The sequence below is a fragment of the Lactuca virosa genome, chromosome 9 (genome assembly GCF_052849685.1).
Source record: "Lactuca virosa cultivar CGN04683 chromosome 9, Lactuca_virosa_CGN04683_v6, whole genome shotgun sequence".
NCBI lineage: Eukaryota > Viridiplantae > Streptophyta > Magnoliopsida > Asterales > Asteraceae > Lactuca > Lactuca virosa.
This window is the reverse complement of record NC_136434.1, coordinates 110,942,822-110,959,794: the sequence shown is the minus strand read 5'-3', so window position 1 is coordinate 110,959,794 and position 16,973 is coordinate 110,942,822. Positions and strand designations below refer to the sequence as shown.

Sequence of the window (16,973 nt, the reverse complement as noted above, 5' to 3'; positions counted from 1 at the left end):
GAATCTGACTTACTATTATTCATATTATGAAACTGTACTGAAATTTTGTTTTTTTACATCAATATGAATCTATGTTTAAAGAGTATAAAAAAAATATGAATTTTGATATATTTATTAAATTCTTTCGATAAAAAATAAGCCTTAACTTTTCAAAAACAAAGAAATGAAGTGTTTTTTTGAAAACAAAATCAATTTTTGTATATCAATATGAATTTCTATGGAAAGATGACGAAAAATCATCAACAATGGTATATTCGGTTTTTCTTTTTTTCAATAAAAAACATGGCCTAAACAAATTAAACAAAAAAATGGGCTTTGTTATAATCTGGTGCATGTGTGTCTATTGTAAAACTCTACAACATTTCCTTTTACCATAATCGCTTTAAATTTCAATTATTTAGAATGTTTCCTTTGTTTTTGATTAATAATGATTCTTTATTAAACTTATATATATATATATATATATATATATATATATATATATATATATATATATATATATATATATATATATATATATATATATATCAGACTAGGTTATAATGTGGATTGACAACTATTGTGCGGACGTGTGGACAGTGCTATTCTATGAGAATTAGTAAGATAATAAGGTTTTTAGTAATGTGAATACGTTCAACCTCACACAACTATTGTCATTTCCATGCATTCTCACTAATTCTTATTCATTTTTGTTCTCACGCATCGTTTTTCACTCATTTTCATTCTTACAGAATATGACTCAATAAACATTCTGACATAATAAAAATAATAATAATAAATTCTATAATAACTTTATAGACGATTTAATTAGTGAGAATGTGTGATAATGACACTAGTTATGTAAGATTGAACGTATTCACATTATCAAACAACATATTTTCTTTTTCATTCTCACAGAATAGCACTGTCCACACGTCCGCACAATAGATGTCAATCCACATTTGAATCTAGCTCTCTCTCTGTATATATATATATATATATATATATATATATATATATATATTTACTATCTTATAAAAGAAATCTAACTATTTCTATAAATAGATTAAATATAATAATATTATTTTTTAATACGTCCAAATTATTAAGCTAACAGGACAATCAAACACCAATAAAATAATATTAAACTTTAACTCACTTTAAAATATTGGTAAATCGTACAAAACAGGAAATAGTAAATACAAGTTTTTTAATGCATTGTTACCTTTATTTCGGTGGCTTTTGATCTAGCATGTTGATGGAGTCTATGCTAATCCCGATATCTTGGCAATATATCTCTCCGTTTTGGGCTGCCTTCTCCTATATCTCTCGTCTTGCCGATTTCAAGATTTATTGTCTTCCAGGCGGCGGACTGCGATTTTGATTTGTTGTTCGCTTTACTGGAGTTTCAATCGAATTGGTTTCAGGTAAAATACATTCTCTATGTTCCCTCTTTTCTAATCCTTGAATACTCGATTCACTTCTGTTTTCTTTTGATTTTTGGTTTGAAATTCCTAATTGTTTTGATTTAATGTTGTTCGTTTGCAAGTAATTTGAAGAAGGTTGAAGATGTCAGACCCTTGGGGTTGGTTTCGTCGTTTGGGACACATGTACATGTTCATGAGTTCGGGTATGCTGATATGTTTAAGGTTTATATATTTTGGGGGTCAAAATAGATATATAAACATCAAGTTTTGCATCATCTAGGGTTAGGTAGTGGTGCTGGTGGCTGGAGAGTTTGCGGTGCATAACCGCATGGGTTAAGAAGGGGTAGTACAAGGTGGGGGGTTTCCAAATTCCGTGGTTTCTAGATTTATGGTGCCTGCTTACCTCATCCTTTCGGTGATTTCTATTACGATCCTTGTTCAAAATTGATTAATATTTTTGCTATACGTTACTAATCGATGTGGCAACTTAAATTTCAACTTTTAGAATAAGTAGAGACAGATCAATGGCCTGTTGCACAAGGTAATCGATCATTAAGGTGCACTGGATTTGGACTAAGTGTTGCAGCTGGATTGCTAGGGGCTTGTATGCCTGCTGAAATTGTAGCATTGTTTGTTGGGATATGCACTGAAGGCCCTGGTTCGGTAAGTTTTCTATGAACCTTTCATGTAACATATGATCACTGTTCTTTGGGCTACTATGTTTATACGTTGTAGTGGAATTATCTTTCAATTTTTGTAAGAGTTATGAAAAAAATTATTTATGTTTAGGTTGAATCTAAGCTTCTATTATTAGTTTCTGGTTTCTTGTAGATTGTATTAAAAGATCTCTCAGATCTTGTACGTTCACATAAAGATCTTGATAAAGATGCAACACCATATTTTAGTTCTCATGGCCGGTTAGTTTTCCTTTTGATTTGTTCTTTTTCTCTTTTCAATGCTTTTTAATTTTCCCCCTTTTAACAACTTCTAGCTGTTTTGAATTAATTTCAAAATATTACGACCTACGATAACATGTGCTATCATTTTGGTATGAAATGAATAGTTGTTGCACTTTGAGTTGGTATATGGTGGAGAATTATGCTACAATTTATAAATGAATCTTTGGATTTGTGTATTACGCATTTTCTTATTTTCCTTTGAGTAGTTCTTTAGAGTAAGATGGATAGGTTTATGTATATGACTTCTGTAACACCGTGAGACAAAAATTTGCCAGCGAGATAATGATGTTAATTTTTAATGCACAAATAAGTGTGTAACAGATTCTCACCAAAAGAATGTATTCTTTTTTCAAGATTTATTTTCATCTTCAATTAAATTATCAAGGTTTGGGGTTGGTTTATTGTAAGGGAGATATTTTTAAGTCTACAGTAATAATGTATTAGGAATTGAAATAAAGGTAATTTTTCTTTACCTCACAAAATTCCATCCCTTAATTGTGTAAAAGCTTTAATTATGAAAAGATTTCAGGAAAATTCGAATATTGAGTTATTATTCTTTGGTCTTTACTCCTTACATTGAAACAAAGCTGCAATATAGTATCATGTGGGAGAAAAGTGAGTCTGATAGAGACATAGAGTCCATCGTTGTCATTTTTATTAAATGGAGAAAAAAAATATATTATGCGGCTTCATCTACACTACGTATTTGCACTACAATAGACTAGCGAGAGTAAATTATCCGGTGATGAGTTATAATAAGGTATTGTAACTTTGTAAGATCTATACAAATGTTTTTTGATGCGTCCAATCCATTTTAATCATATTTTTCAAGTCTATACCCACCAAAAAAAATTTACAAATCAAATTAGAAATAAAAATTAACATATTTGACTTATCAATTTTTTGGTTAGTCCTGTTTAACATAAATCATGAACAAGAACCAAACCGGAGAGCCTAAGACTTCACCACATAGGTTAACCCATCCAACAAATATTGAAAAGATCAATTTGGTAACATGTTTCAGAATAGAACTAATTGTCAAAATAAACTATTCGTCGCCGCCGCTTTGCGCGGGTATATATATATATATATAGGGGACGATTCACTTGAGATTAAAAAAATAGATATCTTTAGATTCAACCTGAACAACATATTTTTCATTTGCCGCTCTAATGCTCCATCGTACCGGCAGCAACGGGGTATGTCTAATCATAAATGATTATATGGAAGAGAGGTAAAATCATATATGATTGTACATGTTTATACGTATATGACTAATCATTAATAATTATATATATATATATATATATATATATATATATATTCACAGATTGAGTAATCATATATGATTATAATAGTTGGTTACAGAAGAGATGGTGATGATAGACGTGACAGTGATATAAGTGACGAATGTGACAGTAGTGGGGTCGACTGGTGGCAGAGGTGGCGTTAGTGGTGTTGGCGGTGGCGGTTGTGGTGGTGTGGAAGGTGGTGGAAGTGAAAGGAACGGACAGCGCTACATAATCATTTATGATTATAGCAGGCCCACCGCGTCGGTACGTCGGAGGGTTAGAGCGGCAGATGTGAATTATGTGGCTGATGTTAAATTTAAAGATCTCTATTTTATTTTGAATATCAGTGGTACCTCTCTCTCTCTCTCTCTCTCTCTATATATATATATATATATATATATATATATAGAGAGAGAGAGAGAGAGAGAGATTTTTCGGAAAACAATGTCATAAAACCTTCAAAAATAGGTTTTCAGCACCGATTATACAAAACACATTGTTAAAAAGCTGACATTTGAGTATATATGAGTAGTTTTTTTAAGTAAAAAAGGGTGTTTATTTAGTGCCACCCGAAAACTCCATCGATTTGCATATATACATCAAGAGTTATATGCATAAACATATACAATTAATATTACCATTTAACCTATGATGTCACATCGTTATGACATTTTAATCACTTTGGTGAACTACTTGTTACTCAATCTTACCACTTCAGTAGTTCTTACATATACAAGAAGTCTTCAATATTAATATCTCCACCATTGAAGTTGAAAATTTGATCAATTTTCATTTGGGTACTATGAAACATATCTTCATTTTGATAATTGCTTTGATGGTTATCATTCTCATTGTTGTCTGTGGAAGCTTCATTTGATAGCAGTTCATTCATAGGGGTATCTTGGTAATTTGAGCCGTTGCTAACCCCACCATTGAATGCCAAACCATTATGTCCATGAAACTCTTCTAGGCTAAGCCAGTCTGCAAATAAAATCTTTGGTAATTTATTGATCTGAGTTTGTGGGATCTGTTGATCCGTGTCAGCATAGGAACGGTTTGCAGAATCTGATGAATCAAAGCTTAGGTTTCTTGACATTGAATTCATATATGATGATGATGATTCAGTATTTCCTGTGTTTGTAATATTCTGAACTTCAAGATTTCCCGATTTTGCTACCCGTTTTTTTAAATAGGAATGCCAGTGATTCTTGATCTCGTTATCAGTCCGACCAGGTAAATGTTGCGACATTAGAGACCACCTGATTAAATAATAATAATAACGTTAGTCTTTATCACTAAATTTTACAATATTTAATAAAATATATATCATTTTATTTACCAAAAATGATTTATAATGAAAGAAGATTAATTATAACTGTTGCTTACTTGTTGCCTAAAAGTCCATGAAGGGTGATGATAGTTTCTTCTTCTTGCATTGAAAATGCCCCTCTCTTTAAACCTGGTCTTAGATAATTAATCCACCTCAATCTACAACTCTTTCCGTTCCTTTCCAGACCTGGAATGTGTTGGTATAAACTTTTAATCGATAGGTTCTAGTATCCTACTTCTATTATTTTTTTCCTATTACACGCTTACAAGATTGTACTTTGAAAACTCCATCATGTTGAAGCAATGACATTCATATACAATACACTTCAATGCTATAACTGAATAGGTTTTTCGAAGTGCAATGTCTTAATAATATAAAATTGAAAGTAGAATGCTACAATTGGGTTAGATTTTCAAAACCGGATGTGTTAATTAGAAAACATTGAAAGTATAATGTTGTTACATGGAAGTATGATTCTATAACAAATAGATAAACAAAAGTAAGTTCGTCTTTTATGTCACATTCATAGAAAATTACCAGCATTGATAGGTACTGCACTCCAACAACCATGACCATAGTTCACTATGTAATCTCTTAGCTTTTGATCCTCATCGGGAGACCATAAGCCCTTCTTATGCTTCAACTTTGTCTTCTCTAATGTGTTGCACCTCATAATAACTGGAGAATGATAATGAGAAAGAGAATTTGATGATAATGAATGGTATGATGAACAATTGACTTTAGATGCCTTGGAATTTAAAGAGAGATCATCCGGCCGTTTAAGTATTAAATAAAGATTTTAAGTTCTCCTATCCACCATCACAAGTATTAAAAAGAATTGTATGAAGACTTCAATTATTTTAGATTAATGGGAAACATAACTGGAAGTTTTGGAGACATATATTGTATATGTGTTTATTTCTATTATTTTTTTTTTCTTATATTCTCGTTCTTAAGAGATGAGTTTATGACGATCGGATTACAAGTCTTGAAATAAAATAGGAGCATCATCAGACAGTTGACAACAAATTTTTAATGAACAATTGAACATACATTAATATGCGTTTGGTATGTTCTCATGGATAATTTACTATTGTACAGAAATGTTTTAATAGTACGCCTGGGATTATAATTAATGGGAATGATACTCCTTGTAGAAAGTCTAACAAGTCCTTGCCAATGAGAAACTTGATTTGATTATTTCAACAAAAATGATTAACAACTTTAGTTGAATTTAATTATTTTTCAACCCATGGGGCTTTTACGAATATAAAGAAGTACGTTTAAGATATATGACTGAATTCATTGACAACGATTTAGAGAGACAGCCTACAATCTTAATCAATCGCTTTAGCGTGTGCCTTTCTCAATGTTTTATTTTAAAGTTTAATGTTTTTTATCTAAGCCTTTTTTTATTGGACTATTTAATCAATGTCTTCTTTTATGTAATAACACATGTGATTTATATTCATATACTTGATCTTCATTCCATTTTTCTGGCACGACATAATATCATTAAAACCTAAAAATATGCTTGGCAAGAAAGAGAGAATTACATATGCCTTATCTACTCTACCTAAAAATGACACGTGTCAGTTTTTTAGAATGTTTCTTTGACAGGTGACATTTTTCTATGATTTTTATTATTTCCTTTTTTTTGGTAACAAATCAAATTCAATTCAAACTTTGAAAATACAAAATAATATCCTAATAACATTATTATATTTATTTTTGCTTAACAAATTAATTCATAATTACTTACAATCGATAATATCTTTTTTTTTTTGACATTTACTATTTTTTTATCTATATAAAATTTTTAAGTATACCGACCGTTTCCACGGGTTATAACCTAGTTATGTCATTAATTTGGTTTTGAATAGAAGTCGCCCAACCTAACTGACTTTTAGCTTCTTACTCCTTATAAAACCAAAAATAAGATTTGGTAACTATACAATCAAATATAATTCCCTATTTTGTCTCTTGGTTCCAAATATTGTAGTATTGCGAAAAGTTCTATATCGCCCAAAAATTAGTCAATGTCACAACATCGAGACATTTTCTCTATAAGGATCTGGCGTAATGTTTCACAAAGTTATCCTGAAATTGATACTTTTTTTAAAACAAACCATTTAAGCAATTTTGTCGACCGACTTTATTAACATACAATATCCTTAAAAGTTACCGCTATAATTCTTTTACAACGATTAAAGCATCAGACTATTTATCATACAGGCTACAGCTTAGGCGGCATTCTTTATTTCATATGACAATCTTTTATAGAATGATTGTTTATTTCATATGATAATGATTATAGAAATGAAGACATGCATCAGCATGCTTCCTCATACCATATCACAAGAACATAATAGGAACACGTAGCATGGAATTTTTTTGATATGTATATCTTCAACAATTATTACTTAATATTGTATACTATTTTTTTTTAAATAAAGACAAAAGGTACAATGGGATTTAAGTAGAAAGACTTGGAATGTCAATGGCCTTTTTATAATCCAACAGGCATTGTCAATCAATAAACAATGGTTTTCAGCTCTAATAAATTAAAAAATAAAAATAATACTCTGTCTGGAATCTGTTGAGGAAAGAACCAATGAGAAATATGGTTGAAATGATTAAATAATTTTTTGTTTAAGAACTCATCTTCGCCGACCAAGGCCTGAAGCTTGAGGTCAGCGTCAATATTCAGAATTGAACAGATAATCGGGGAATGTATTAGTTGTTTTTTCCTGTGAAACCATATATCATATCTGAAATGGTTTTATCTCTTCATGTACTTTTCATTTTGGAAATGCTTAAAACGATGTGCGTACTGAAAATAAGTAATATAAGTATGAAAGTATAAACCTTGTTATTTACTGAAGAGAATAATGATACAAAATATATACGCAGAGATGAAGTAAACAAATATGGCTAATTGCTAGTTTATAGGAATATGCTAATTGCTAATTTGAAGAAATACAGCAATAGATCCTAAATAGAAGGAAGATTAAAACTAAATAACAAAAATATAATTATCTTCTAGAATCATCGTTTATATTCCCCCGCAAGATGGACTGTCTCTTGGTAAGTCCAATCTTGGATGTTAAGAGTTGAAATCGTGGTCTGAGAAGTGGTTTTGTTAGAGCATCAGCAAGTTGATCATCACCCCTAATATGTGTAACCCGTAGTGATCCGTCTTGAACCTTTTCCCTTACAAAGTGAAAATCCAAGGCTAGATGTTTCATTCTAGAGTGAAAAAGAGGATTGGCAGAGTAGTGTGTTGCACTGAGGTTGTCACAATAGATGGTGGGGGTAATGGTTGAGGTGAAGCCAAGTTCAGATAGAAGAGAGATTAACCATTGAACTTCGATTGTGGCCGAGGCTATAGCCCGAAATTCAGCCTCAGTAGAAGACCTTGCAGATGTGGGTTGACGTTTAGAACTCCAGGAGATGGGATTTCGTCCCAAGTACACTATATAGCCAGTGGTGCTTCGCCATGTGTCTTTGTCCCTTGCCCAATCTGCATCTGCAAAGGCATGTAGACAAAGTGGAGAGAATTTTTGTAACAATAAGCCATGATGGAGTGTGCCACGTAGGTATCTAAGAACACGTTTTAGAGCAGCCCAATGATTTGTTGAAGGTTGATGCATAAACTGAGATAACTTGTTTACAATAAATGCAAGGTCTGGTCAAGTGATGGATAAGTACTGCAGCGCCCCAATAATGGCTCTATATTCAGTAGGAGAGGAGAGAAGAGTGCCTCCTGATAATTGCAGTTGATCTAAGTTGGTAACAGGTGTTGATATTGGCTTACAATCTGTCATATTAGTTCTTGAAAGAATATCAAGTATATATTTGGATTGAGATAGAAGTAAACCTTTAGAATGAGGTAAAACCTCAACACCAAGAAAATAGGAGAGCTGACCTAGGTCTTTAAGAGAAAATTTGTTGGCAAGAGATTTAATAAAGGATTGGATTAGTGTAGGAGAGGGACCTGTAACGATAATGTCGTCCACATAGACTAAGACAAGAATAAGAGAAGAGCGTGTGGAATGAACAAAGAGGGAAGAGTCATATATAGTGGCTTTAAAACCAGAAGAGAGAAGATATGATTTGAGTTCAGTGTACCAGGCACGAGAAGCTTGGCGCAAGCCATAGATTGCTTTGTTGAGCTTACAAATATGGGAAGGATAAGAGGCATTGACAAAGCCTGTAGGTTGAGCCATGTAAACATCCTCATGTAAGGTGCCCTGTAAGAAGGCATTATTGATGTCAAGTTGTCTCAATGACCAACCGTGGGAAATAGCTAAAGAAAGAATAAGTCGGAGGGTAGCAGGCTTGACTACAGGACTGAAAGTATCACTAAAATCAATGCCAGGGCGTTGAGTGAACCCTTTAGCAACAAGACGGGCTTTTAGACGTTCAACTGAGCCATCGGGATTGTATTTGATTTTGAAAACCCATCGGGAACCAACAACATTTTGAGCTTCATTTGGAGGTACAAGTGTCCAGGTGTGATTTGATTGAAGAGCATCAAATTCAGCGGTCATGGCCTTGTGCCAAAGTGGATGATTAAGAGCTTGTTTAACATTTATGGGTTCGGTTATAGGAGAGGCTGAAGCTGTATACACAATGAAATCATTGTTGTGATACTTGGAATTTGGTTTTGGGTTAAGTCTGGTGCGTCTAGTATATGTTTGAATAGGAGGTTGTGGATTGGGTGATGGAATCGGAGTTTCCGAATCAGATAAATCCTCAAATTCTGAGGTGTTAGATGAGGAAGTGGATGGTGAGGAAGAAGCGAAATCAGTATGTGAAGAAGAATGTGGTAAAGGAGTAGATTTGAAGGATGGATCTGGTAAGGGAATGGTTGAAACATGAGTAGGAAACCATTCAGGGACAGAAGATGTTTTGGTAGTGGTATTTGTTAGAGTGGAATAAGGAAAGACAGATTCAACAAAAATAATATGTCTTGTTGTGTAAATGTGATTGGTAATAGGATCTAGTGCATAAAATGCACTTTGGGAGGGTGAGTAACCAACGAAGATGCAAGGTTTGGAACGCGAATCAAGTTTATGAGAGGTGTAAGGACGTATCCAGGGGTAACAAAGGCAGCCAAAACAACGTAATTTGTTATATTAAGAGACTTTTGAAAGAGACATTGGTATGGTGATTTATTTTGTAGAGTAGTAGTTGGTAGGCGATTAATTAAGTAGGATGTTGTGGCAAATGCAAATGGCCAAAAGGAAACAGGAAAGTTGACATGAGAAAGGAGAGTAAGACCAGTTTCTACAATGTGACGATGTCTCCTTTCAGCATACCCATTATGTTCTGGAGTATGAGGAGGAGAAGTAAGATGTGATATGCCACAAGAATGAAGGTGAGGGAGGAGTTTGATGTACTCACCACCATTATCTGAAAACAATTGTTTAATGGTGGTTTGAAAATAATTTTCTACAAGTTTTTGAAATTTGATAAAAATGCTCAGGGAGTCCGATTTCTTCTTTAATGGATAAAACCATATATATTTTGTAAAGTGATCGACAAATATTATATAGTATTTGTATCCATCAATAGAATAAATAGGTGATGACCAAACATCAGAAAATAGTAAATCCAGAGGCGCACTAGAAGTAAGACTTGATTCAGAAAAGGGTAATTTATGCATTTTATTAACCTTACAAGAATTACAATGGTCCTTGAATGGTAAATTGAAGTTGATGAAAGAAGATAGCTGATCAAATACTTTATTGTGAGGATGACCCAAGCGATGGTGCCAAGTCATGGAAGATATCTTTTGGAGAGAGTAGACCGAAGGCTGAGTTGTAGAAGTCCGATGGGTGATAGGTTGAGAGACAACTCTTGATTTGGAGCGAAGTTCATAGACACCTTTACTGGCCACTCCTTGAAGGAGTAGTTTGTTGGAATGGAGATCCTTAAGAAGAAAAAAATAGGAGAAGAATTCGATTAGTAGTTTGTTATCACGACAAAGACGAGAGATTGAAATAATATTTCGTGATAAGGAAGGAACATGAAGAACATATTTTAAGATTAAGGGAGAATTGGAAGTGTGTAAAGTAACAGAACCAATATGAGAGATAGATAAGCATGAACCATCACCAATTACTAACTCTTCTGTGCCATCATATGGTGCATGAAGTGAGAGATTTGCCAAATCATTAGTCACATGATGCGAAGCTCCACTATCAAACAACCAATTGGAAGAAGCTCCATCTTGCGTTCCCATAGTGTGAACTTGAGGGTTTGCATTCATGTTTCGATTATATGTGGGAACCGTAATGTGTGGATTAATTTTCTTGAATACCGTGCAGTTGTTAAGAGAATGGCCTTTGATATAACACCATTGGCATTTACCAAGAAAAGGGTGAGAGTATGTGGTTGGAGTTGGAAGAATTCCAGTTCCTTGATGAATCTGTGAATTATTCTTTGTCTGTTGTTTGTTGTTCCAGGATTTGTTGGATGGTTTCTGATGTGCCAAAAACACTGTTGCCGGTTGATGAACAGAAGAAGCAGCCACAAGTTAAGCCAATGATAACTCGTGATTTATGAGTTTTTCATGAAGCTCGTTAAAGGGTATGGGAGTGTCATGTGCACAGATTGCATCAAGGATCAGCTTATAAGTTGTTTGATCGAGGCCTGCTAGAACGGTATCTGTGACATCTTCTGGATCCAATTGCTTCCCCATAATTGCCAATTCATCAACAATGGTTTTGATTTGTTGCATATAATCAGTAATGGACTGGTTGGAGCCTTTGCTGCATTGCTTTAGACGATGTTGCAACTGTTTGATATGTCCTCTCGATGGCGAAGCGTAAGTATTACCCAAATTCTTCCAGGCTTCAAAAGACGATGTGGCATTGGTGACCAAAGGAATGATCGGTGGTGATAGGCTGCCAACTAAAGCTCCAAATAACAATTTGTCTTGGCGGAACCAGTGTGAGAAATCCTTGTGTGGAATGACAGATCCATCTGCTGTAGTGGTTGATGGAGGCGCAAGATGAGTGCCATCAATGAATTTGTACAGATCGAGGCCATGAAGAAGAGCCTCTACCTGTGTTTTCCTACCCAAATAATTGGTGGAGGTAAGTTTCAAGGTAGCAGGAAAAGAAACGAGAATTATGTTATTGCCAGTAGGATTAACATTGATCAAAGTAGATGAAGAAGAATTTGAGTTTTCTTGTGTAATGGTCATGATTCAAGAAATAGAAGAGATGAGTAGATTGGGAAGCAAAAGTATTAGAGAGATCGATGATGGTCTGATACCATATGAAAGTATAAACCTTGTTATTTACTGAAGAGAATAATGATACAAAATATATACACGGTGGTGAAGTAAACAAATATGGCTAATTGCTAGTTTACAGGAATAGGCTAATTGCTAATTTGCAGAAATACAGCAATAGATCCTAAATAGAAGGAAGATTAAAACTAAATAACAAAAATATAATTATCTTCTAGAATCATCGTTTATAATAAGTACAGATATCATTCCGTAACATATTTAGAGCAATCAGTTATCACATACATTTACCTCATAAAAATTGAATGAACAGAATCCTATTACTGTTGAGAGAATTTCATTTCTCCTTAAATAGAGTATTCAAGAGCAAAACAGATCATATAAGAGACAAACAGAGATAAACGATATAGGGCTTAATGATCCATCACTACCACAAAATAGAGCATTACCTACGGCCAAAACCGTCGGTAATCGTCGCTAACAGACTTTACCGACGACCAAAACGCGTCGGTATATTCTTGTCGGTAATGGTTGTAACAGATTTCCGACGGCTACGACAAAATTTAGCAATAGATTTTTCTGTCGGTAATTAGTAATCAATCACCGACGGAAATATTTTTGCAACGGATTACCAACAGAATATCGAAATAACTCACTAACATATTACCAACAGATTGTCTGTCACATTACCAACAAATTTTGGCATTATAACAATAACTTTTATAAATTCCTTAAAAAATTAAAAATAATTATTTATTCAAACACAGAAAAATCTTAAAACATACATTAAATATATATTTTAAAACTATCATATATAAATGTAAAAAACTTTTAATAATCGACGTACATTAAATCCATAAATTTCATATCGTATTCGACGTTAAATGCATATACAAAAAATAGTAGCAATCTACTTTTTAAGAAGGCATCCAAAGTTTCATCTATAATTCTTAGGACGTCAAGAGCTGATGGATTCCACACCTGTGATTAAGAGTTGTTAGCTAGAGAGATATTTATATATTGTAAAATATCATAAATGCCTCCAATGTTAACAATAAAGGGGACTAAAAAGTAAAAATGAATGATATTAATGAGTAGTAATTATGATACGTAAAAACATGTGATTTTGAGTAGAATATTCCTCTATCTGAAGTTTTAATAAAAAAGAACTAATGATGAGAAATAGCAACATACTTTTCTGAAATTCTTCATTATAGTTACGTATTTTTAAACTCCAATTATAATTGAAAACCATTTCTGATTTTTTTCACGATTATGCAATATACTTTAAGCATTTACTCATAATAGCAACATATTTTCAATAGTAATAGCAATGTACTTTGCTATAATTCCCAATTACAAATTACTGGTCAATGGAAATTGGTTTTTATAGTCATAAACAAAAATGAAAGTAGATTGCTACTTCATAATGTATGATGCCATAATCGAGAGTGCATTCCTATTACTCAGAATTAACCTTTTAAAATGTCAAATTATTTCAATATTATAGGATAAACAAAGAAGTGAAAGTTGGATGCTAATATAATAAAAAGATAAATGAAATAAAAGTATGTTGTTATTTGTTTTGTTTAGCTGTTGCAAAAGGACCCGTTAAGCAGGTTTGACAGTGGAGCGAGAGGTGGTGAATGGTGATGATATTTAAAGTCATAAATGCTTTCAAACAATAACTTGGAAGAAATTGGTGTCAAGACAGTTGCAACCAAAGTTCAAGCTAGATATCAGTGGTGAATATTGTATTGAAAATTTTGACAAATTTTAGACTGGAATGCCCCCTAGATCAACCGTACAGATTCATTACAATTGTTGAGTTTTCACAAGCATTCAAGTATTTCCACATTGGATAGAAACTTAAAACAAATATTCATATTCCTTATGCCAAATCTAAAACACATTCAGGTCCATTTCTCAAAGAAAAGTATGACATATCTAACCTTGAATTACTTGAGATTGATGTGCATGAATCCTAATTGATAAACTTTTGAGTTTCAAGTTGCTAAAGTATCCAGGGAATCTGTGACTCCATTTATGTGAAACATAGCTCGTACTGAAGAAATCTACCCACAGAGAAAAGTCACTAAAGAAATCAAACAATTTTTGCTAAACTTCTATATTTCTATGCAAAAAGCTAACGAGAATGCTAGGATACAAACGGGTAGATCATTCAATACAAGTATGAACCCTAGATGTTAGGGTAACATTGACTGTTGTTGGAGGTAAATGTCGGTGAAACAGAAGCAATCGTCGGCTGACGGTGGCTTTCGTGCATGGGAATGTCAAATACGAGGCATACAATAGGCAATCACTCAGTCGATGGCGGAGTATTGACAGTGCAATCGAAGTCAGTTAGTGAAGATGTCGGGGCTCTTGGTTCCAACGAAGGTGAAACACGAACATAGGTGGTGTACGATTCATTGGTTCGTCGATGCTAAGAGGGCGTCGTTCACAGAGAGAACGAGGGTTACCTAGGTTAAATTCATGTGCGGTTTAAACAACCATTTAACTTATTATTTACCAAATTGCCTTTACTTTTACCAACAATTACCGACCGGATTGCAAATTTATTTATTTCCATCTGTCAACCATCGATATATTTTAATGGACAACAAAATTTATTTTGTTGCCAAACCATCGCAATTCTGTCACTAATACCCTAATTATTGGTCTGTTAGTATTTCGTTGTTTTCCGACGTATTTTTTTTGTCGCTACAATCTATCAACAGTACTGGGTTTTTTAGCAGTGCATGCAATCATGCAAAGAAAACGAAAATATGACCACCAAGTTTGTTTTCTTTGTGCAAACAAACTATTGTTCTTGTGAGAATGTCAAATATTTAAGCCAAAACATTAGCTATTTTGGACAAAAATATAGAATAATATATAGGTGCAGATTGAACTTCTTACTTGACAAGTTGTATCCAAAATTTGTCATTATTTTTGAGTAAAGTGTTCTTAGTCGATACATCTTCGCCTATGATTAAGACGTTTTTTTTTTGAACAAGAAGACTTTTATAAAAATCAAACTAGCGAGAAGCTAGGAAAACAACAAAACAACCAAGAACTTACATCCAATCCTCCCATTTTAAAAACTTACAACCTTTTCCTCAACATCTAATCCAATGAAAGATTGTAATATCCCCAAAATACAGTTATAAATTTTTTTAAAGACAAACATGTCAATTCCAAAATAATAGTTTCAAACCAAGTCAAACACAAACCAATGTATCACAAAACATCATCAAAATACGGAAGCTAAGTTTTAGTTTTAAAATTCATAACGAAAAAGATGTCATAGATAGATGCCATGCCCTGAGAATGTCTAGAACTCCCAATCAAGGAAACTCCTTGCTTTTCACACCTGAAGGTCTTGCAGCTATAAATAAATTAACAATTGTAAGCCTACGGCTTAATGAGTAATCACAACACTTAGTTACTATAAAAATGATATGCATTCTGAGTCTTAGATATAAACACATAACTAAACACACACATACATACACACACACACACACACACACACACACACATATATATATATATATATATATATATATATATATATATATATATATATATATATATATATATATATATATATATATATATAAGCATGATATCATAACTGACCACAACCTACTAGATTCCCTCCACGAGGTCTATCTTTAGTTGACTTGGTATTGACCACTTCCCTCCATGAGGTTTATCATGGTCCTGATTCCACTAGATTGCATCCAAGAAGTATGTCTCTAGTCTAGCTGACATACGAAATATAATCCATATATTAAGCAAGTTCACGAGAACTCACCTCAAGGACATATACAACAAATTCACACAGTGAGCTAATCGATACCGATATTTTCTCGGAACACTACAAAATTAAATAACCATGATTAAATAATTAAGGTATGAGATCTAACTAACTCTTCTAACGTGTTGTCCTCAGTTAACTTCTTTCCTTAGGGAAAAAGACCATTTTACCCTTAACTAAATGGTGTTAGATACACTTATACTAATAATTGTCAAAAGTCAACATTCTAAATAGTAACATTCAGTGGAGAACGTCTACTGCGTCGTGGTGAGACCGTGACCTCATTGTGGTCCGGCTCAGCCTATAACCATCACTATCAATCTGCTCATCGTGTTGTGGTCAGTCAATGACCGCACCTAGGTCTGTGTGGAAGATTCAAAACCTTATTTAGCTCTTAATCCAATAAGCTGCTGCTTATACTTTCCATAACACTTCATGGCACCCTAATGGTCCATAAAAATCATAACTTTATAGACATGCATGTCCTTCACCAATTTAGGTCAAAATGGTGAAAAATGGCGTCAAAACCCTATACATGGCATCAAACAAGTGAGTAAGTCTAGATCTAGAACATATGATATTCTTGGGACCTCAAAGTGTGATAAAGTTGCAAACTTTATCATTACTAGTCTCTCAAAGTTACTCAACATGAAGAAAATTTCTCACTTTCTAGATCTACAAAGGATGAAACATAAAGATAGGAACTTGAAAGCTTCCATTAGTCTAGGAGAAGCTCTAGATGATGGAATTGGATTGATTGAGGGCTTTATGGTACACCAAAAGGATACACCAAAAGGATACACCAAAAGGAGCTTAGAACTTTAGAGGGAGGTTAAGGTTTATGGTATTCTCACTAGAGGATATAGAGGTTGGGGTTGGGGAAACCCTAGCCCTAT

At 33.4% G+C, this 16,973-nt stretch overlaps 1 protein-coding gene and 1 long non-coding RNA gene across 4 annotated transcripts; one reads left to right on the top strand and one right to left on the bottom strand.

The window, feature by feature from the left end:
• Nucleotides 1-1,224: 1,224 nt before the first annotated feature.
• Nucleotides 1,225-2,745, top strand: LOC145138365 (uncharacterized). 3 transcript variants are annotated; one of them, XR_013721463.1, is made up of 5 exons: nucleotides 1,225-1,406; nucleotides 1,529-1,609; nucleotides 1,687-1,821; nucleotides 1,912-2,069; nucleotides 2,238-2,745. It is a non-coding gene; the product is annotated as an uncharacterized LOC145138365 (long non-coding RNA). The 3 variants fall into 3 exon arrangements; XR_013721461.1 differs by having other exon boundaries at nucleotides 2,221-2,745; XR_013721460.1 differs by having other exon boundaries at nucleotides 1,912-2,745.
• Nucleotides 2,746-4,169: 1,424 nt separating this feature from the next.
• Nucleotides 4,170-5,702, bottom strand: LOC145138435 (transcription factor LAF1-like). Its single transcript, XM_079072522.1, has 3 exons — nucleotides 5,525-5,702; nucleotides 5,044-5,173; nucleotides 4,170-4,916 (listed from the first exon to the last, which is right to left on the bottom strand). The coding sequence occupies exons 1-3, from the start codon at nucleotides 5,658-5,660 to the stop codon at nucleotides 4,382-4,384; spliced, it is 801 nt and encodes a 266-aa protein (XP_078928648.1). The 5' UTR covers nucleotides 5,661-5,702; the 3' UTR covers nucleotides 4,170-4,381.
• Between the last annotated feature and the right edge of the window lie 11,271 nt (nucleotides 5,703-16,973).

What these genes read in the sequence shown, in the direction of transcription:
- LOC145138435 (XM_079072522.1), bottom strand. Translation starts at nt 5,660, where the DNA reads ATGAGGTGCAACACATTAGAGAAGACAAAGTTGAAGCATAAGAAGGGC. An exon ending in TGCAGTACCTATCAATGCTG is followed by an intron (nt 5,174 to 5,524) that starts GTAATTTTCTAT and finishes AACACATTCCAG; the next exon opens with GTCTGGAAAGGAACGGAAAG. An exon ending in CATGGACTTTTAGGCAACAA is followed by an intron (nt 4,917 to 5,043) that starts GTAAGCAACAGT and finishes TTATTTAATCAG; the next exon opens with GTGGTCTCTAATGTCGCAAC.